This window comes from Cherax quadricarinatus, chromosome 76, assembly GCF_038502225.1.
Source record: "Cherax quadricarinatus isolate ZL_2023a chromosome 76, ASM3850222v1, whole genome shotgun sequence".
NCBI classification, from domain to species: Eukaryota; Metazoa; Arthropoda; class Malacostraca; order Decapoda; family Parastacidae; genus Cherax; species Cherax quadricarinatus.
Genome location: NC_091367.1, coordinates 5,755,640 through 5,777,279, shown reverse-complemented (window position 1 = coordinate 5,777,279; position 21,640 = coordinate 5,755,640). Strand labels below are relative to the sequence as shown.

General features: G+C 40.2%; 2 protein-coding genes across 4 annotated transcripts in view; one reads left to right on the top strand and one right to left on the bottom strand.

Moving 5' to 3' along the window:
- Positions 1–4,038: 4,038 nt before the first annotated feature.
- roh (reduction of Rh1) lies at positions 4,039–9,087 on the bottom strand. 2 transcript variants are annotated; one of them, XM_053798358.2, is made up of 4 exons: positions 9,023–9,087; positions 7,415–7,453; positions 5,469–5,674; positions 4,039–4,209 (listed from the first exon to the last, which is right to left on the bottom strand). In XM_053798358.2, exons 2-4 carry the CDS (start codon positions 7,438–7,440, stop codon positions 4,139–4,141), a joined length of 303 nt encoding a protein of 100 aa, XP_053654333.1. In that variant the 5' UTR covers positions 7,441–7,453; positions 9,023–9,087; the 3' UTR covers positions 4,039–4,138. The 2 variants fall into 2 exon arrangements, with proteins under 2 accessions (XP_053654333.1, XP_069957305.1); XM_070101204.1 differs by lacking the exon at positions 9,023–9,087 and adding an exon at positions 8,770–8,988.
- Positions 9,088–10,979: 1,892 nt separating this feature from the next.
- LOC128703627 (thyroid receptor-interacting protein 11) overlaps positions 10,980–21,640 on the top strand; it is a 210,690-nt gene continuing 200,029 nt past the window's right edge. Inside the window, exons 1-3 of one of the 2 annotated variants that reach the window (XM_053798359.2) lie at positions 10,980–11,233; positions 13,971–14,047; positions 15,809–15,826. In XM_053798359.2, the coding sequence (XP_053654334.1) occupies positions 11,128–11,233; positions 13,971–14,047; positions 15,809–15,826 (201 nt within the window). In that variant the 5' untranslated portion in view covers positions 10,980–11,127. The remainder of the gene's footprint in view (positions 11,234–13,970; positions 14,048–15,808; positions 15,827–21,640) is intronic. The other variant, XM_053798360.2, reaches the window with a different exon arrangement.

Genomic DNA, 21,640 nt, shown 5'->3' with positions numbered 1-21,640 from the left:
TTCATCATTTGTAGTAGTCTCAGACTCCCTTAGTGCTCTACAGGCTATACGAAAATTTGATACATCTCATCCCCTAGTTCTCCGTATCCAACTTTGGCTACGCCGTATCTCTACCAAACATAAAGATATTGTTTTTTGTTGGGTCCCTAGTCATGTCGACGTACAGGGCAATGAACAGGCAGACACTGCTGCGCGGTCAGCAGTACATGACCTACCAATTTCCTATCGAGGTGTTCCATTTCTGGACTATTTTGCTGCAATAGCTACCCACCTTCGCACCCGTTGGCAACAACGTTGGTCAACTCTGCTCGGTAACAAACTTCATTCTATTAAACCGAGCATAGGTTACTGGCCGTCTTCTTGTCATCAGTGCCGAGGTTGGGAGACCACTCTCTCCCGCCTTCGCATTGGCCACACTCGTCTTACTCATGGGTATCTCATGGAGAGGCACCCTGTTCCTCTCTGTGAGCAGTGTCAAGTTCCAGTATCGATTAGCCACATTCTGTTAGACTGCCTTCTCTATCAACGAGCACGCAGAATTTACCTCCAACGTCGTCTTCGTTCTACTACTCTCTCTTTACCTTCCCTTCTTGGTGATGGACCCTCCTTTAATCCTGACTCTCTCATTGACTTCTTGACAACGACTGATTTACTCCACAAACTCTGATGATACTTTTCGCACTCCCCTCAGCCCTTTCTAGTTCAGTCTCTTGCTGCCCTTTACCCTTTCACCATCCACTGCCCCGCTGTTATCCGTAACCTATTACTCATCCATCTCCCTTTTGCCACCTGATGCCCTCGCTTCCTTCCTGCCCTGCAGCGCTGTATAGTCCTTGTGGCTTAGCGCTTCTTTTTGATTATAATAATAATAATAATGGTTATTATAATGTAGACTGGGTGGCTCATATCTGGCCTAACAAGCACAATTGTTACAGGCATGGAAGTGCTAAACCCATAGGGATCGTAGTACCTGGGAAACAGAAGGCATTCCAGCTAGTACATCAGAGAAATTTGCACAGTTCCTTACCTAGAGCTACTCATCAGCATCAAGGAACCTCACTTTTATTTTTTTTATCAACACATCGGCTGACTCCCACCAAGGCAGGGTGGCCCAAAAAAGAATTTCATCACCATTCCCTCCATCACTCTGGCCAAAGGGGTGCTTTACACTAGTTATAAAACTGCAACATTAACACCCTTCCTTCAGAGGGGTGTTGAGCAATCATAGCAAGGCTTTACAATACTTTTAACAATTCTAGAATCCTGGCACGAGTGCATGTCAGCACCATCTAATTTGCTTGCTTGCTTTTGATGGGTTTAATAAGATTTCTGGTAAAAAACATTCTTTAACCCAATAAATACTGTTTTACATTCCTCACCTTGAAACTAACATTGCCTGTTACCTGTTGTACATAGGATGGCCTGTGTAGCACAAGCCATTGCCTGCCAATCAATTGCCTACCCTCCTTATATTGAGCCATCCTGAACCTCCAGGCACTATAAACTACCCCTCCCCTTCCAGTTTAATGCTTTCATGTGAATACAGAACCTTTGCAAGGCTTAAGGGCTAATCTGAAAAATTAATTTTTTTAATTATTATTATAATCAAAAAGAAGTGCTAAGCCAATTAATTTTTTTTTTAAGTTCCAGTATGAGCCTTGTGGGTTTAGCACTTAGTTTTGATTATAATAATTCCCAATGCTTCCTCTTAGCCTTGCTTATAGGGATTACTGAACTTTCCTACGAGTTAGATTTCATCATTAGTCCTGTTTTAACTAGGCTTCCATTGGTAGTCACTCCATCCACTGGAAATTAGATCATGGAGTATGTCAAAGTCCCTAAGATATCAATCTGGCAAGTAAGGGTGTTCCTTCGAGGAATGGGACCTGATTTCTTTGGTTTGAACGGCTTCCCATTGCTGCTCTCCCCCCCCCCCACCCCGTATTGACTCCTATGCAACTGGCAGTCTTTGATGCAGATTTTTTTTTTTTTTTTTTTTTTTTTTCAACAAGTCGGCCGTCTCCCACCGAGGCAGGTGTCCACTGCAGATGTCCACTGAAAATGGGAACTGTGTTGTTGCACCCATGCTAACTCTTAAATATAACTGCTGTAGAACCCACAGGTTTTTTTTTTTAGTACTTCCCCCATGAATGTACCCTAGTGACTGAACTCTACGGAGATGCCTACGAAAGGTTTATCGAAGCAATTTGAACCACCCTCATCCTTGGGTTGTATGGGACTGCTCATTAGCACTCCAGAAATTAGTGTTTCCTGTTGGAGACAAGAGTTTATGGCAAGTACTTTTTTTTTTTTTTAATTGCATTGCAATGTCCAGCTGGAATCTTCCCAGTGTGCTTACCGAAGCCCACAGGGGGTTTTACAGCATCTGGGAAATGCAATTGTTTTTGGAGAATTGAAGGTACTGTACAATTGGGTTTGATCAGATAGGGGTAGGTAGCTCCAATTTTTTGGGAGACCTTCACTAATCTCAGAGCACATCCCTTTTCCTCCTCCTCCCTCTGAAGGCTGCTTGGAGGTTTGACTTATCATTCCCAGCTTGACAAGTTTCCAAATTAGTTTTTAATACGGTTATGCAGTATATGTAAAACACTAAACCCGTAAGTCATTCAGTGCTACTTGTCAAATATGGAAGAGAATTATTACATTAATGGAATTAGAGCCCCTCACCAGCATCAAGGAACTTTCCTTGAAGGGTTTGGTTCAGTGTTCCTGAAATGTGCTGATAAGATCTACCCTTAGTGGAGAGGGAGAATTTTTTTTACATACGTATATACATGTTTAGCACTCCCCAGGGAGAATGAGAAAGATTTGATCCAAGGAAGGGGAGGAAAATTCCTTGAATTGATACACTTGCTGGCATACCCCTTTGGGGCAAACCTTACACCCTATACACAGTAAAGAACTCGGTTATGCTTGCCAATTATAATCATGGGGGGGAGTGCTAAACCCATAGGATTATACAGCTCATGGGGGGGGGGAAGGTAGGTATTCAGGCTTAATTCAGGGTACTGGAGCACAGATCCAATTCCCTAGATCAAGAGCCCCTCACCAGCATCAAGGAACCCCTTGAGGGAAATACAGTACTTGCCGAGATGCTGAAAAGTGTGAATTACGCACTTGTGCACCCATTGAAAGTAACAAAAGCTCTGAAATGAAGAATTATTGCAATAAAAACCAAGTGCTGAACCCACAAGGGTCATACAGGATGACAATTTTTTTACAACTTCACCACTTACTGTTGTACTGTTAAAAACCACAAGGGTCAAACAGGTTCAATTCCTTGGATAATTATTTAGGGAAAAGTACTAAACATAGGGTTCATACAACATGAATGGGAACTGTATGTTGCATCATTATTATAATCATGGGGGAGTGCTAAACCCAGATGGTTATAAAGCACCTGTGGGGGAGATGTGAAAGGTATTCAGACTTAATTCAGGGAACTGGAGCACATCCAATTCCCTAGATCAAGAGCCCCTCACCAGCATCAAGGAACCTTCCTTGAGGAGCACACTAGCATCAAAACACCTCCTTTGAGGGAAGGGCTCATTCAGCACCTGAGAGATAATCAGGTCTGATCAAAGGGAGGGCAGATCCAATTCCTGTAAGGAACCTTCCTCGAGGGGTTGTAAAAAAAAAAAAAAACCAGCATCAAGGTGCCCCTTGTAAAAATAAAATGTGGATCATTACTATACTTATAGGGCCCTTTTCGATTTCATTTAAGGAAGAACGTTAAATCCAAAAGTGTCAGTGATGGGGGCATGGGAAGCAATTAAGTTTAATCCAATGGGAGGACAAACCAATTTCTGGGATCAAAAGTGACCCTTAGGGGTTTAGTGCTCCCATGAATAATTTGATCAAATTGTCTTTCAACATCAAGGAACCTTCTGCCAAGGCAGAGGGACCCAAAGAAGGAAACATTGTAAAAAGTGTGCTGACATCACAATTCATATTAATCCTCTAACTGCAGCATCACCACCTCTCTCTCAGAGAATGTAGGATAGGCTCTAGAACACAAACAATTTACAATTTATTAGTCACATTTTATACAGGTGTACTAAAAACACATGCAGAGCATTTACATTGATTGGGTCTGAAGCTGTAGATTTTTTCTAGATTAATGCCCTCCTGCTGCCTTCTCCTTTGCTGCCTTTTCTGCAAACTTAGCTACATTGGCAGGAGAACATGCTGAGGGAGAAGAAATAAAAAAGTTAACTGTCTAAATGGTACTATAGAAAAAGAATAATAAATGCATGAGAAAAAAAATAGGAGCACCAGATATAATTTCATGTGCTATTGTAATATAGTAATCAACTAACACCTACATAACACTGTGCAAGGTTTTAATATTACAGCATTAATATTCTTGTGAGCACTTGGAATTTGGAGTCCAAATTTCTTGGATAGCAAGCTTGCCAAATTTGTTCTAGCATCCAAATTTTGATACCCAAGGACATTTACTTGCAAACCTATAGCACAGCCAAAGGTTTACCATACAAATATTTCTCTTGTCAAATACACTTAAAAATTTAAAAGCTTTCTTTTATAAATAACTGCAAGTTTTCATTTAACATATTGCTTATTCTGTGTCCTTGGGGTTATCTAGAATAGAATAATAAAGAACTATGTATGAATTAAAGTAACACAATAATTGCATTCATGAGAGCACTAAGCCCATAGGGTTATAAGAGTGCCTGAAGAAATGGGAGGCAATCATATTTTATTCAAGAGGCATTCAGGTCAAATTCTTTGGATCAAGAGCCCCTCAATGGTCTCAAAAATTTCTTAAGGAAATCCATGTTTTTGCTTTATGTAATGTTCATGTATGCATCATGGGGACAGGAATGCATAACTCATGGGACACCTGTACCAAACTGTCTTTCCTTAAATGTTTTCAGCGACTCTTCCATACACACTCAACAAACTTGTTTGCCTACAATTCTTACATTCTTGTCCTTTCTCCTTTAAGAAAGTATGAATAGTCTCTGGTAGGAAGAGCCACCAGTGAGATGGAGAAATAGGCTAATGATCGGTATCCAATGCAAGAAACACTAAGGGGTGTATCTAGCCCCTTCTGAATAATATCCAGTACAATACTGGCAAGACAGTGATGGAGTGAATGATGGTGAAAGTTTTTCTTTTTCGGGCCACCCTGCCTTGGTGGGAATCGGCCGGTGTGATAATAATAAAAAAAAAAAAAAAAAAAAAAAAAAAACAATACTACAACATTAGGTTAAGAGTAAAGTGACATCTGAACTACAGTACCCAAATAGTATTACTTAAATCAACATTTATGTTTGGCTATATGCACCAAATACAAAATCCTGCAAGAACATTTATCTGGAAGAATGTATACTCAGTCCTTTAAGAGGGAGAACAAATGTCAAAAGTGATCATTATTTTGGTCAAAGTTTAACTAGGAATTAAAAAGTGAAAAGGAAACTTACCAAGTTTTTGGATCTTGTAGAATATAGGCATGCAAAGCACCACACTAAAAACATAATATCTGAAAGCCCATACATTCTTGTAGTAATATTTGTAGGGGAAGGAAAGAAACTTCGCAGTTATGGTATAGGGGTACTTCATGGTTCTTCCACTCATCTTGTTTGACTTGAAACGATCCACCAACTCTTCCAAATGGCTAGATGAAGCACTGAAAGTACAAAAGTATCAGTAAGTGCATAATGTGCATGTAAGGAAGGTTACACTGCCTACATGTCCACATCCTCAGGTTTATTAGGTACAGGACCAAAATATTACAATATAAGCTTAGGTAATTTGTAACAAAAGGATGAGCCTATCGAACTCATAAATGCACAAGTTACAAACATCTCGAATTACTAATAAGGTTAAGAAATTATATTTAAAAACAACTGGTTTATGAACACTGATCTGCAGACAAATGAAGATAAAACGTGTGACAATTATTCTTTATTTCGAAGGAGAACAAGTTCTGCGTAAAAACTCTTATGATTAGGAACAATTCTCTCATCAGTTAGAAATCTCCTGTATTTTTAAAATATCAACAGAGATATGTGGAAAAAAGACTTATGTACAGTTCAGGATATTTATTAGAGGAAACATTTTGTTACGAGCGGCTCCTTCAGTTCTATGAAGCCACTCATGGCAAAACGTCTCCTCTAATAAATGTCCTGAACTGTACATAAGTGTCTTTTCTCACATCTTGTCGGTATCGCAGCACCATTTTTCAACAGATATACCTTTGAAGAGTTTTGAGAGTTTCTCGACTCTGAGCCTGGCCATGGGCCAGGCATATACGCATATTTTAATGTGCATCTAATAGGATGTGTTAACTGACCCCGGAGCCAAGATCATGGATGGCAGCACATTACTGCACACAATTTACAGTTCCGAGAACCCAGCTCATAGATGACAGCACAATAACGTACGAGTTGCAGATCCACGAATATGCTTGAATACAAAACACGACTGTCAGTGAAATCGCAAACTAAAAACTTATATATCAGTATGTATCCAAAATGTCCATTTCACTAACGTTACTAAAATGTACTCTTTTTGATTATAATAAATAATAATACTAAAATGTACAAAAAAAAAAAAATGACAAGAAATGAGTCAAGTTTGTACATGCACAGGATGAAGGTAAGCAATTTTCCATCATGGAAGAACCATTGCTTCTTTTCATAGTGCAAAACGAAAGAATTTTTTTAGTTATGATATATAAATCAGCTTCATTATTACTAAGCTAAATATCACCCATATGTATATAAATTATCATAATTTTGGAAACTCCTTCAAAATACCTTTTTGTATTCTATGGCTACTTAAATGAAACAAAAAATTCTCATTACTATACACAGTGGAACCTTGGTTTTCATATGCCCCAGCTGGAGAGAATTCTTGGAGAAAATTCTCTATAAAATGTAATTTTTTTAATGTTTTTTGGGCGTCTGGAACGGATCAATTGGTTCCATTCCAGACACCCAAAAAATATTAACAAAAAATACATTTTATAGAGAATTTTCTCCAAGAATTCTCTCCAACTGGGGTATACAAAAACCAAGGTTCCACTGTATATATACATGTACAGTGGACCCCTGGTTTACGATCAGCTCCCAATGCGACCAATTATGTAAGTGTATTTATGTAAGTGCGTTTGTACGTGTATGTTTGGGAATCTGAAATGGACTAATCTAATTCACAATATTTCTTATGGGAACAAATTTGGTCAGTACTGGCACCTGAACATACTTCTGGAATGAAATAATATCGTAAACCGGGGGTCTACTGTATATACTGCACATATATTTTCTAACATTACAATTTGATAATGTACAATATAAAGGAAAAGTTAAATGGGGCAAGCTAAAAGATGTAGAAAATTTGTACAACAAAACATGATTAATCCCACCTCTTGATTTCACCTTTTTCAGCCATTGTCCTTGCAAGTCTGTAAGAAGTTACAAAACAGTTTTAACCACAAAGTTATAACTGCACTTGTCTTCCAATGCAAGATGTACACACACACTTCAACTATTTAAAAGCTTATGGAAAACACTGTACAGATGCTATATATTATTACTGTTAATATATTCACAAGCAATAAATCCAAATGGAGGGGCTATGTATATCTCTGTAGAGAGCTGAACGTAAGCAAATGATAAAAATCTGTTATTTTATATACATATATGTACTGTATAATATACAAATGTTAATGATATGCAGGAAAATGTTTATTTTGCATGACACATGAATAGTTTAACTAAAATTAGAGACAGTGGATTATGCACTACCGTGATGTTTGCACTGACTTGAATCTGATTTGCCTTATACCTGGTTCGTATTAAAATATATCTGTTTTGTTAGAGCTGCAGTCTGCTATAAAAAAAAATTAGCAGTTTTATGCTATTGTACTCTGAGATAAAGGTGAATATTTGAGTTATTCTTGTTCTTTACTTAAGCAACCCATAATTACCGAGAAATTATAAACATGTACTTTGCATTTTAAATTTAATTACTGCAAATACAGTACATAACCACAGTAAATTATATTAAAACATCCACTAAAATTGCATGGGGTCAGTGCACACAAAAATGACTTAAGTTTATGTAGGTACAGGTATACATAGCGTATTTTACAGCAAACAAGTCGTTTCAGTGTCGAGGAAGCCCTCCCCACCCCATTCTAATTGGCTAAATTTTACCAAATAAAGATCAACTGTATTTTGGCCTCCAATATGCCAGGTAAATTTTTGAGACTCATTTTGGGAAAAAATAGCGTCTGTGATGCTGTAAAATATAATAAATACAATTATCATGCATAGTAACACGTGTAAATTACCGAGGATAACACAAAAAAGTCAAAGTAACTTTTCCACTGGGGTCGTGGAAAGCTGAATTAAAAAAAAACATATATTATGTACAATCCGGCTTCTGTAGCTACAAAAAATTACTTTGTGAAGTAATTAATAAACTCCCGGAGTTACTTAGGTTTAAGGTTTAAATAATAAGATATTATAAGGACCCCAATGGAAGTAGGTCATTTTGACTTTTTGGGGGTTATGCTGGTGAGTGATTTACACATGTTACTGTAATTGTATTTATGTGTAGCTGTGGCTAAATAAACTTACTTAAAACAAAGTTGTAACCCAACCAGTTACTGGCCACACCCGAAGGTTCTTAACCTGACGGGAGGAATCAAGACAGTGTAGACACACCTCACCCACACATACATACACTGCATCATAATTTTAAACTCTGACTTACATTAAAGCTCACAAAACTTCCCTTAAAGCTGAAAAAAACAAAACAGATCAATAGACAGCATCAGCTGATCATCTGCCGCCGGACACAACCTTTAAATTTTGACTTTTTAAACCACGAAAAATTAACCCATGCGACACTCAGGAGGGCTGACGACAGCCTCCTCCTTCACCACTAACAATATCATTCTACAATACAAGTTAACTCAAGAGTTAATACGTTAAAATAGACTATAATTAAAGGTGTCTAGCCTAACCTGTCCGGCGTCTGGCTGGCTGGTTCACTTCTCAGCCGCCAGATGTCACCACCACCAACACTGACGCAAACATCGTACAATATTAAATTAATGTTGTACCTTTGTACTCGCCTGGTTGTGGTTGCGAGGGTCGATTCATAGCTCCTGGCCCCGCCTCTTCATTGATCGCTACTATGTCCTCTCTCTCCCTGCTCCATGAGTTTTATCATACCTCGTCTTAAAACTACATATGGTTCCTGCCTCCGCTACATCACTTGCCAGACTATTCCACTTACTAACAACTCTATGACTAAAGAAATACTTCCTAACATCTCTTTGACTCGTCTGAGTCTTCAACTTCCAACTGTGTCCCCTTGTTGCTGTGTCCCATCTCTGGAACATCCTGTCTCTGTTCACCTTGTCTATTCCTCGCAGCATTTTGTATGTCGTGTTAAGTAAACAATTAAGTTTATTTAGGTATATACATATACAGTTACATACAATATACATAACAGCATATGTGTAAAGAACCTGGGATAACCAGGTAACCCAAGAAAGTCAGTCAGAGTGACTTATTTCCAATGGGTTTTTGTGATAATTACTTATATTTAAAAGTTAAAAACAGGCGAGTATCTTATCTTTGTGAAAACAGTTATGATATAAGAAGATATACAAGAAGTGAGGTAAAATTAGTTATTTTCATACAAGAAATGACTCTCCTTCCTTTCTATGTTAAGTAAGTCATGTCAAGTCAAGTCAAGTCAAGTCAAGTCAAGTCAAGTCAAGTCAAGTCAAGTCAAGTCATGTCAAGTCAAGTCAAGTCAAGTCAAGTAAGACTCAGGGGAGAACTGTTCCCATGAGAGGATCTTCATGGATTTCCTGCTCTATTTCTGCAACACTGCAAGCTCCTGATGATGTGTTGATTGCCACACGAAAGGCCTCTGATTATTTTGCATCTTGTATCGCTCTTTCGTGGTTATAAAGCTTCTCACAATCAGTGTCCAGAATATCTTGCTGTCAATTTTGTTAAGTCTGGGAACCAGAGCAATAATAGTACCAGGGGAAGGGAGAGCAACTTTGCAGTGCCCACAGTCAGTGGTCAGGCATCAAACACATGCTATTGTACAGCAATAAAGGAGTGAAATAGACTACCTGCATATGTCAAAGCCCGTCATAGCATAAGCCAATACAAGAGAGCCATAAAGGTACCTAATGAACATGACTACAGAAAGGGAGGAGAGTGATTTCTTGTATAATTAACATATGTGTACTTATTCCCCATAATGTGATCCTAGTAAGTAAGTAAGTAAGTGAGTAAGTAAGTAAGTAAGTAAGTAAGTAAGTAAGTAAGTAAGTAGGTAAGTTTATTTAGGTATACATAAACACGGTTACATAGATTATCATAGATTATCATAGATTATCATAGCAGTATATGTGTAGAGAACCTGGGATAACCCAGAAAAGTCAGTGACTTATTTGGGGTCCTATCTTTGATGTTAATGGAAATAACTGAATTTATCTTATCCCTAGTATATCTTTTATTATAAATACTTTTAACATAGTTAAATTACATACCTGTTATAACTTTTAAATATAAAGAATACTTATCACAGACCACAGTGGAAATAAGTCACTTTGTCTGACTTTTTTCATTGGATTATCCTAGGTAATTTACACATATTTTGAACTATGCATTATAAATGTAATTTATGTTTACTTGTACCTAAATAAACTTAATAAATTATTAATTAACCAAAAAATCCAGATATCAGACTGTATGATATTTATTATACATCAGCCAGACTCATTAGAAGATGACACACCTTCCTAATATAATGAAAAATCATTCATATACATTCATTAATCGATTTCACTTTAATGAGAAGTATATAACAAACTCTAAAAAAATAAAGACAGAAGCACAGAATTGCAAATTAATCGGAAATAAAATTTTATTCCAAAGGTGGAGTCCCTGAGTTGTGTGACACCAAAACATTGCCGAGTTGGCAAGAGTTGAACCTTGTGTTATTTTGCCCAGGAAATACCCAGAGGAGCACTTTCCTGCTGCTGGTGCCGTGGTATCATGTAGTGACCACCTGACGAAGCTCTGCGTCAGCACAATAATCATGTCTTGGATAGGAGTGAATCTCAACGATAGACTTAGCTCACTGAAGGGCCAGCTGGCTAACCTGACGAGGGAGGTGCTGGCTGAGGGACTGGAAGATGTGGAAGGTGTGTGGGCAGTGCTGCTGGGGAAGGGCAGGGCTGTTGGGGAAGGGCAGGGCTGTTGGGGGAGGGTTGGTCTCTGGATGGTGTGGGCAAGGCTGCTGGGGTAGGGGCCAGGCTGCTCGGGGAGGGGCTGGGCTCCTGGGGAAGGCAGGGCTGCTGGGGGAGAGGAAGGACTGCTGGGGAAGGGGCAAGGCTGGTGGGGGAGGGGCAGGGATGCTGGGGGCGGGTTGGTGTTAGTAGGGCTGCTGGGGGAGGGGCTGGGCTGCTAGGGGATACGAAGGGCTGCTGGAAAGGGTCAGGGCTTCTGGTAGAGGGGTACAGCTGCTGGGGAGGGGCAGTGCTGCTGGGGTAGGGTTGATGCCTGGGTGATGCGGGAAGTGCATCAAGGTGATGGGTGATGAAGCATTGTGTGGTGCAGGCAGGGCATCAGGAAGATGGATGATGAAGCACTGGGTGGTAAAGGCAAGGCATCAGGAAGATGGATGATGAAGCACTGGGTGGTGAAGGCAGGGCATCAGGAAGATGGATGATGAAGCACTGGGTGGTGAAGGCAGGGCATCAGGAAGATGGATGATGAAAAACTGGGTGGTAAAGGCAGGGCATCAGGAAGATGGATGATGAAAAACTGGGTGGTGAAGGCAGGGCATCAGGAAGATGGATGATGAAAAACTGGGTGGTAAAGGCAGGGCATCAGGAAGATGGATGATGAAAAACTGGGTGGTGAAGGCAGGGCATCAGGAAGATGGATGATAAAACACTGGGTGGTGAAGGCAGGGCATCAGGAAGATGGATGATGAAAAACTGGGTGGTAAAGGCAGGGCATCAGGAAGATGGATGATGAAACACTGGGTGGTGAAGGCAGGGCATCAGGAAGATGGATGATAAAACACTGGGTGGTAAAGGCAGGGCATCAGGAAGATGGATGATGAAGCACTGGGTGGTGAAGGCAGGGCATCAGGAAGATGGATGATGAAACACTGGGTGGTAAAGGCAGGGCATCAGGAAGATGGATGATGAAGCACTGGGTGGTGAAGGCAGGGCATCAGGAAAATGGATGATGAAGCACTGGGTGGTGAAGGCAAGGCATCAGGAAGTTGGATGATGAAGCACTGGGTGGTGAAGGCAGGGCATCAGGAAGATGGATGATGAAACACTGGGTGGTAAAGGCAGGGCATCAGGAAGATGGATGATGAAGCACTGGGTGGTGAAGGCAGGGCATCAGGAAAATGGATGATGAAGCACTGGGTGGTGAAGGCAAGGCATCAGGAAGATGGATGATGAAGCACTGGGTGGTGAAGGCAGGGCATCAGGAAGATGGATGATGAAGCACTGGGTGGTGAAGGCAGGGCATCAGGAAGATGGATGATGAAGCACTGGGTGGTGAAGGCAAGGCATCAGGAAGATGGATGATGAAGCACTGGGTGGTGAAGGCAAGGCATCAGGAAAATGGATGATAAAACACTGGGTGGTGAAGGCATGGCATCAGGAAGATGGATGATGAAGCACTAAGCACTGGGTGGTGAAGCAGGGCATCAGGAAGATGGATGATGAAACACTGGGTGGTAAAGGCAGGGCATCAGGAAGATGGATGATGAAGCACTGGGTGGTGAAGGCAGGGCATCAGGAAAATGGATGATGAAGCACTGGGTGGTGAAGGCAAGGCATCAGGAAGATGGATGATGAAGCACTAAGCACTGGGTGGTGAAGGCAGGGCATCAGGAAGATGGATGATGAAACACTGGGTGGTGAAGGCAGGGCATCAGGAAGATGGATGATGAAGCACTGGGTGGTGAAGGCAAGGCATCAGGAAGATGGATGATGAAGCACTGGGTGGTGAAGGCAAGGCATCAGGAAAATGGATGATAAAACACTGGGTGGTGAAGGCATGGCATCAGGAAGATGGATGATGAAGCACTAAGCACTGGGTGGTGAAGCAGGGCATCAGGAAGATGGATGATGAAACACTGGGTGGTGAAGGCAGGGCATCAGGAAGATGGATGATGAAACACTGGGTGGTGAAGGCAAGGCATCAGGAAGATGGATGATGAAACACTGGGTGGTGAAGGCAGGGCATCAGGAAGATGGATGATAAAACACTGGGTGGTAAAGGCAGGGCATCAGGAAGATGGATGATAAAACACTGGGTGGTAAAGGCAGGGCATCAGGAAGATGGATGATGAAGCACTAAGCACTGGGTGGTAAAGGCAGGGCATCAGGAAGATGGATGATGAAGCACTGGGTGGTGAAGGCAGGGCATCAGGAAGATGGATGATGAAGCACTAAGCACTAGGTGGTGTGGGCAAACTGAATGTGGCTTCAAACTAACACATGGTGCCAACTTTTATAGAATTATGATTCTACATTTTTACCCATCTTGCATGATGTGTTGTTTACAGGGCTTTCAAATATAATTTCAATGCACATATAGTACTGTACTTACACTTTTATATAGTATACTAGCACTGTATGTCCATTTGTATTGACTCATTTTACAGTTTGTCAAGGTATTTACAGTTTACACCATGTTCAGTGTATATTTCTCTGAAGAGATGCTGTGGATGGAGGATCAAGCTTCCACCACTCCTTGTGCTGAATGACCCCACACAGGTTTGGCACATTATGAATTACAATGCAGTATAATGAAAGTAAGAGCTGCAAAAATCCCCCTTTTCATTACTTGTTACTTTTGGGTAATCCAATTGTTTAAACCGTTCAGTTGACGTACTGTCATTGGTTACAGATAATGGCACGCAAGTATTAGTGTCCACGGATCGCATGAAGGAGCTCGAAACTCTTTGCCAACTCCAGAAACATGAAGTAAGTTCTTTTAGTATAATCTCGATAACTGGATTTTAAAATGTGTTGAAAGCTCTGTATTATAAATGCCATTGTGTTATGTTCAGTATTGCAAAGTTTAGTGCAGTTTTTATTATTTTGTGTTATTACAGAAAAGAGCAAATGGAAGTACAGTACTATGTTAAATGCTTGTATATTTTAGAACAGATCATCGGCTCTTCTTTGTATACAGGAGGACCCCACTTTACAGGACTTCACTTTACAGTATTTTGCTAATTCAGCTGTTTTCAATTATCCCCATTCTTCATATATTCACACTTCCTGCAATAAATATATTCACCACTCACCATAAGCTGAGGATGAAAATATTTTAAGGTAAGCAATATGTGTACTGTATATGCATTTTTTAGGCCTACTTCTATTTCTCACTTAATATATGATAGTGTAAACATGTTATCAGGCCTTTATATGCTTTAGAAAGTGAAAAAAAGCTGTTTCACTTAACAATTATTTTTGCTTTACAACAGTAGCCCAGAACCTAACCTGCTGTATAACCGGGGCCCTCCTGTGTTAGGAAATTTTCTTTTAATGTGTTGTATTTACACTTTAATTATATTATGAGTGATGGCTGGAAGTAGTGTACTTATAGTATATCCTGGGTAGTAGGTTGGTAGACAGCAACCGTCCAGGGAGGTACTACTGTCCTACCAAGTGAGTGCAAAACGAAAGCCTGTAATTGTTTTACATGATGTTAGGATTGCTGGTGTCTTTTTTCTGTCTCATAAACATGCAAGATTTCAGAGGCATCTTGCTACTTCTACTTACACTTAAATCACACTACACATGCATGTACAAGCATATACAGTGGACCCCCGGTTAACGATATTTTTTTCATTCCAGAAGTATGTTCAGGTGCCAGTACTGACCGAATTTGTTCCCATAAGGAATATTGTGAAGTAGATTAGTCCATTTCAGACCCCCAAACATACACGTACAAATGCACTTAAATACACTTACATAATTGGTCGCATTGGGAGGTGATCGTTAAGCGGGGGTCCACTGTATATACACACTCCTCTGGGTTTTCTTCTATTTTCTTACTAGTTCTTGTTTATTTCCTCTTATCTCCATGGGGAAATGGAACAGAATTCTTCCTCTGTAAGCCATACGTGTTGTAAAAGGCGACTAAAATGCTGGGAGCAAGGGGCTAGTAACCCCATCTCCTGTATATATTACTAAATTTAAAAGGAGAAGCTTTCATTTTTCTTTTTGGGCCACCCTGCCTCGGTGGGATATGGCCGGTTTGTTGAAAGAAGAATAATATATACACCTACCATCCGACTTACGACCTGCTCGACTTACGACCACTCGACTTACGACCATGTTTTTTATCTCAAATTTCTGGGAAATAAACAACTATTTGTGTTGTACACAGTGTTTATCCTAAACCTTACAGTATAAAATACAGTGCTAACAACATAAAAAGTAAAGTAAAACATGAAATACCAAAATACAACAATAAAATAAAGTCATTACAGAAATGTTTTGTTGATATTCAGTAGTAAAGTTTGACTTACGACCATTTCGACTTACGAGCGGTTTCTCGGAACCGAACTCGGTCGTAAGTTGGATGGTAGGTGTATATACATATATAGTGTTGATAGATGAGTAAAGCTGTAACTAGGAAAATTAGCTTGATAAGTTGAGTAATGTGTAGTTATATATTGTTTGGAATATGCTTCCACATTGCACTACAGCCTTGCTCATTTTCTTTGCCTCCAGCCACACGGACACACTCAGGTAATGTGCCTTGTGCTGGCATGAGACTGAATATTTTGACTTAAAGCTTTGTATTTATAGAGTTCAGTCTCAGGCTGTTTAGAGAATGTTTTTTGACCAAATAGTTTAGAAATAAAGTATTTTTTTTCTTATGGTCAGCACTGTGTGATTTAGCTTTCACTGTGATGAACTTTTAACATCTCAAGACACTGTTTCACTTCATCCTTGACTATTATCAAATTTTGAGTGACTCAAGGCTGAAATGTTGTGGTGATATGAATGGTATAATTCAAAGAGAGGCTGATAATATAGATTGGTCATACAAAAGAATGAAACAAGATAAGTTCATTATGAGTTTGCATTAACCGTGGATACATAGTCAGGGGTGTAGGAGACATGTAGCCTAAATCTCTTTTTTAACACACCAGCTGTCTCCCACTGAGGTAGGGTGAACCAGCTGTCTCCCACTGAGGTAGGGTGACCCAGAAAAGAAGAAACACTTTCACCATCATTCATTTTATCACAGTCTTGCCATAGGTCCAGAGATATTGCAGTTTAGACACTCCTCCAAACTGCATATATTCCCACTCCTCCTCCAGAGTGCAGGCACTCTACTTCCCACTTCCAGGACTTAAGTCCAGCTATCTGGTTTCCCTGAATCCCTTCACAAAATGTTACATTGCTCACACTGCAACAGCTCATCAAATTCCGATAACCATTTGCCTCCACTCCTATCTAACACACTGACACACGTGCCTGCTGATGTCCAAGCCCCTCGTACACAAAAACCTCCTTTAATGTCTCCCTTGAACTTTTCCTAGGGCAAACCCTACCCAACCTTCCCTCCATTATAGATTTATTCTCCTTCCAAGTCATCCTGTTTTGCTCCATCCTCTCTAAATGCCCAAACCACCTCAACAACCCCTCCTCAGCCCTCTGGATAATACTTTTAGTAACTCTGCACCTCCTCCGAAGCTCCAAGCTATAATATCTATACCACCCATTTTCCTCAGACACGCCATCTCCACTGCCTCCAGCCTCCTCCTTGCTTCAACACTCTCACCCCATGCCTTACACCCATATAAGAGTGTTGGTACTACTATATGTACTCCCATACATTCTCCTTTTTGCCTCTATGGATAATATTCTTTGTCTCCACAAATGTCTTAATGCACTATCCACCTTTTTTTCCTCATTAATTCTGTGGTTCAGCATGTCTTTCATAGACCCATCCACCAACAAGTCCACTTCCAAATATCTTAACGCATTCACTTCCTCCCTACTCCCCCCTTCCAATCTTCCATTACCTAAATCATTTGTTGTCCTCATCATCTTGCTCTTTTCTATGTTGAAGAATTGAGACACTTATGAAACATATTGGAATCTTTATTGAAGAAACATTTCACCACACAGTGGCTTCATCAGTCCAATACAAAGAAATGGGTAAGAAGAGGAGGAGATTGAGGTAATCAGTTCCTCAGCCTGGAATCGATGTGTTCAGTCCATCACTCTTGTAGGAAATACAGCATAGGGCCAGAGAGGTGGCTTATATACTGCAGTCAGGTGAGTTGAAGCAGTCAGGAGTCGAAGCTTGTCCAACCTTTGGACGACGACCTACTTACACTAGTGGAAGGTCCCACTGTGATCCCACCTCCTCCTGCTTCAACTCATCTGGCTGCAGTATATAAGCCACCTCTTTGGCCCTATGCTGTACTTCCTACAAGAGTGATGGACTGAACACATCGATTCCAGGCTAAGGGACTGATTACCTCAATCTCCTCCTCTTCTTACCCATTTCTCCTTTGTATTGGGCTGATGAAGCCACTGTGTGGTGAAACGTTTCTTCAATGAAGATTCCCATATATTGCATAAGTGTCTCAATTCTTCAACTTGTCGGTTTTCAAAACCATTCATCACTTTTCTATGTTAACTCTTAATTTCCTTCTTATACATACCCGCCCAAATTCATCTACCAATCTTTGCAACTTCTCTTCAGAATCTCCCAGAAGTAGTGTCATTGGCAAAGTGCAACTGTGATAATTCCCACTTTGTATTAGATTCTGCATATTGTAATCCCACACCTCTTCCCAACACCTCAGCATTCACTTCTTTTACAACCTCCCAAGCATTTCGGATAAAGTATTCTGTACTGTAGGTTTTGCCTGTATTGAGAGTGAGTTTGTTGGTTATCATCCAAGTAGATATTTTTAGTAGTGCATCGTTAAGTGCCACTAAGCATACATAGTCAGGCTTGAGTGGGAGAAGGCATAAGTAGTGTCATCTGTGAATAGAACTGGTTTAAGGATATGAGATGCATTGGGGAGATCATTGATATAAATGAGAAAGAGCAGAAGGCCAAGGACACTGCCTTGGGGCACTCCTATGGCTATGGGCTGTGGATTAGGTTACATTGTTTGTGGAGACATACTAGTAACTATTGCTAATGTTCTAGTTTAAGGTGCAAGATATTGTGATCCACTGTATTGAATGCTTTCCACAGGTCTATGAAGAGTTCCATATTATATTAAAAGTGCTGCATATATCAGTTTGAGCATTTGTATAATTACATCATTCATACTTTTTTCTGCTTAAACCCAAACTGGTAGGGGGTTAAGTATGTATTATGTTTTTGAAGATTTTTAGATAGTAAGGGCAAGTTTGATGTAGGCCTATTGTTATTCACTTCAGTTGGATCACCTCCTTTGAGGATCGGGGTAACCCTTGCTATCTCGAGTATGGATGGGAAAGTTGAAGATTCTACTGATTTGTTAGAGTTGCCATACCCCCGGCCGGGATTGAACCCGCGGTCATAGTCTCAAAAGCCGGGGGTATGGTTTGTTTGCAATCGTGTCATTACGATTTCTTGAGTCTTGTTAGAGTTGCAATAGCGGGTGATGGCACATGAGCTGCTTTTTTGTACATGGGTGGTGGCAAATTATTTAGGTTTCCTGTCTTGTTTTTAGTGACTTTATGATGAGTGAGACTTCAGTAGGATTACTTTGAGCTAGGTATAGAGTGTTTGGGTAAATTCCAGTAGGGTAGCCTTTTGCCTAAAGTATTTGAGGTTGGGATTTTGCTAGCTAGTTTTGATCCTACAGTAGAGAAGAAAACACTGAGTTTGTTGGCAGTGTTTGCAGGCTGGATGTGTAGTTCATCAGGTTTAGTTAAGTTTATATCTGTTTCTGGGCAGTTTTCGAGAGCCCAGGATTTCAGAGAAGGTTTTCCCAGGTCTTTTTCATATCCCCTTTTATTTTTGTTAAATTTGCTTGCATGATACAGTTGTTTAGACTTATGTATTAGATTAGTAATTATTGACGTATATCGTTTTGTCTGTTCTTTTGTTATTAAGCCCAGTCTTTATCAATGGATTTGAGGATGCTATTTATAAGCCGTGGGCTGTTAGTCTCTTTGCTGTGATCTGTTTAATTTTAATTGAACAATGCCTGTTATAGAGGTTATGGTTTTTTGAAGAAAAATTTTGACTCATCAATATGATGGATGTCAGGTAACTCTGGGCCAGTCAATATCATCAATATGATGGATGTCAGGTAACTCTGGGCCAGTCAATATCATCAATATGATGGATGTCAGCTAACTCTGGGCCAGTCAATATCATCAATATCATGGATGTCAGCTAACTCTGGGCCAGTCAATATCATCAATATCATGGATGTCAGCTAACTCTGGGCCAGTCAATATCATCAATATCATGGATGTCAGCTAACTCTGGGCCAGTCAATATCATCAATATCATGGATGTCAGCTAACTCTGGGCCAGTCAATATCATCAATATCATGGATGTCAGCTAACTCTGGGCCAGTCAATATCACTTAATGCTGAAATAAAGTTATTTACTGGTGACTTATCATGAAGACAAAATGAGATCTTACTAGTGTCTTGAGGCACTTTACATAAGTTGGTTATGAGGAAGATGAGGAAGGTGGGGTAGTGGTCTTGGGTGTTATGGTAAGTTACTATCCAGAGACAAGATGGACTGTTGAAAGAATACCAAGGAGTAGTGAAGGGGAAGATAATAAAGAGGAACACCTGGGTAACTTTACTGAGAGATGTTTGGCTTAAATCATTACAAAGGCCAGTGTTTTTATTTTTAGCACTGTCTTCTATGAGGATCAGAAATGGTAAAAGCACCAGGAGAGTGCCTTGGGGTATACCTGGAAAGTATTTCTGGGGTCAGTGCCCCAAGGTGGATCAGGGTCTGATCAACCAAGCTGTTACTACCAGTTGCAAACATTCCAACGTACAAACCACTGCCCAGCTGGTCAGGTGCTATACTTTTTACTTTGCTAAGACTAGATTTTATTTTTCTTATTTCTACTGTACTCTTTTTGTGTTCTGTTTGTTAGAAAGTTGAATATCCATATTCCTACTTTTCCCTGTTATACCTGTTGACTTTATTTTATGGGTTATCACTCCTTGATTGCATTTGTCAGATGCCTTACTGAAGTCCATGTAGACCATATGTGTGTTTTAGGATTTTTCCAGAGTGAAGAAGTGTTTTTTGAGGCAGTCAGAGTGAGGAAGTGTTATTGAGTCAGAGAAAAAGAGTGTTTTTGGGACAGTCAGAGCAAAGAAGTGTTTGTGGAGCAGTCAGAACAAGGAAGTGTTTATGGAGTGGTCAGAACAAGGAAGTGTTTGTGGTGCAGGCAGAACAAGGAAGTGTTTGTGGTGCAGGCAGAACAAGGAAGTGTTTGTGGTGCAGGCAGAACAAGGAAGTGTTTGTGGTGCAGGCAGAACAAGGAAGTGTTTGTGGTGCAGGCAGAACAAGGAAGTGTTTGTGGTGCAGGCAGAACAAGGAAGTGTTTGTGGTACAGGCAGAACAAAAAGAAAGAGTTTGTGGGGCAGAGTGGAGAAGTAACACACCTTTATAAGTAGAGGCGGTCATGTAGGTAGTGTGAACAATGATTCGAGTCTCCACCTCACACAAAGGTTAAAGTAGAAGGTAGTATTACTAATAGCAAGTGATGGTAAAACCTGGGGAATTAGTGTAGTTTCCCCTACAGTCCCCTCACCACCTACCACCCCTCCCCTCACTTCCCTCCCCTCCCACTCTCACCACACCACCAGTCAACCCATCATTCCATTGCTGGCTTTGCTGCTTCTCTTATTCTACCATATCTCTTACTTCCTGTTTTAATGGATCCATTGTTGCTGCCCTGGTCTGTTGGACCTGTTGCTTTTGTAGTCTGTCGAACATGTTGCTGTTGTCCTCTGTGGAATTTATTTGTTGTTGTTCTCTGTTGAACTTGTTGCTATTTTTTTTTTTTAAATAGGTTACTGTTGTCCTCTGTCAAAAATGTTTGTTTTCTCTGTTAAATTGTTGCTGTTGTCCTCTTTTAAAAATGTTGCTATTGTTCTCTGTTGAACGTATTGCTGTTGTTCTTTTTTGTAAATATTTTGTTGTTTCATGTTGAGCATTTTGCTGTTGTTGTAATGCAAAACTTTATTCGTTGAAGTTTCCCTCTTGGCTTGTGTCTTGTACTGTTGCTGATGTATCTAGCGTCTGTTGTTGTTTTTCCTGTGTCTGTAATTGACTTGTTTTACACCAACTTAGTTTTAAAGGCACAATTACAGCCGGGTCTTGAGACCTCTGTCTGCTGCTTTTGTTTATAGCAAGACTCTTGTCCATTACTTCTACTCTATTATTATCATCATCGATATTTTTATCAGTATTATTTTTATTATTACTATTATTATTATTATGATTATTATTATTATTGGGAAAAGCTAATCACACAGGTGTCATGTAGTTCCTGGGGAATGGGAGGTAGTCAGGGTTGATCTGAGGAAGGGGAGGAAAGGTTCAGTTCCTTGGA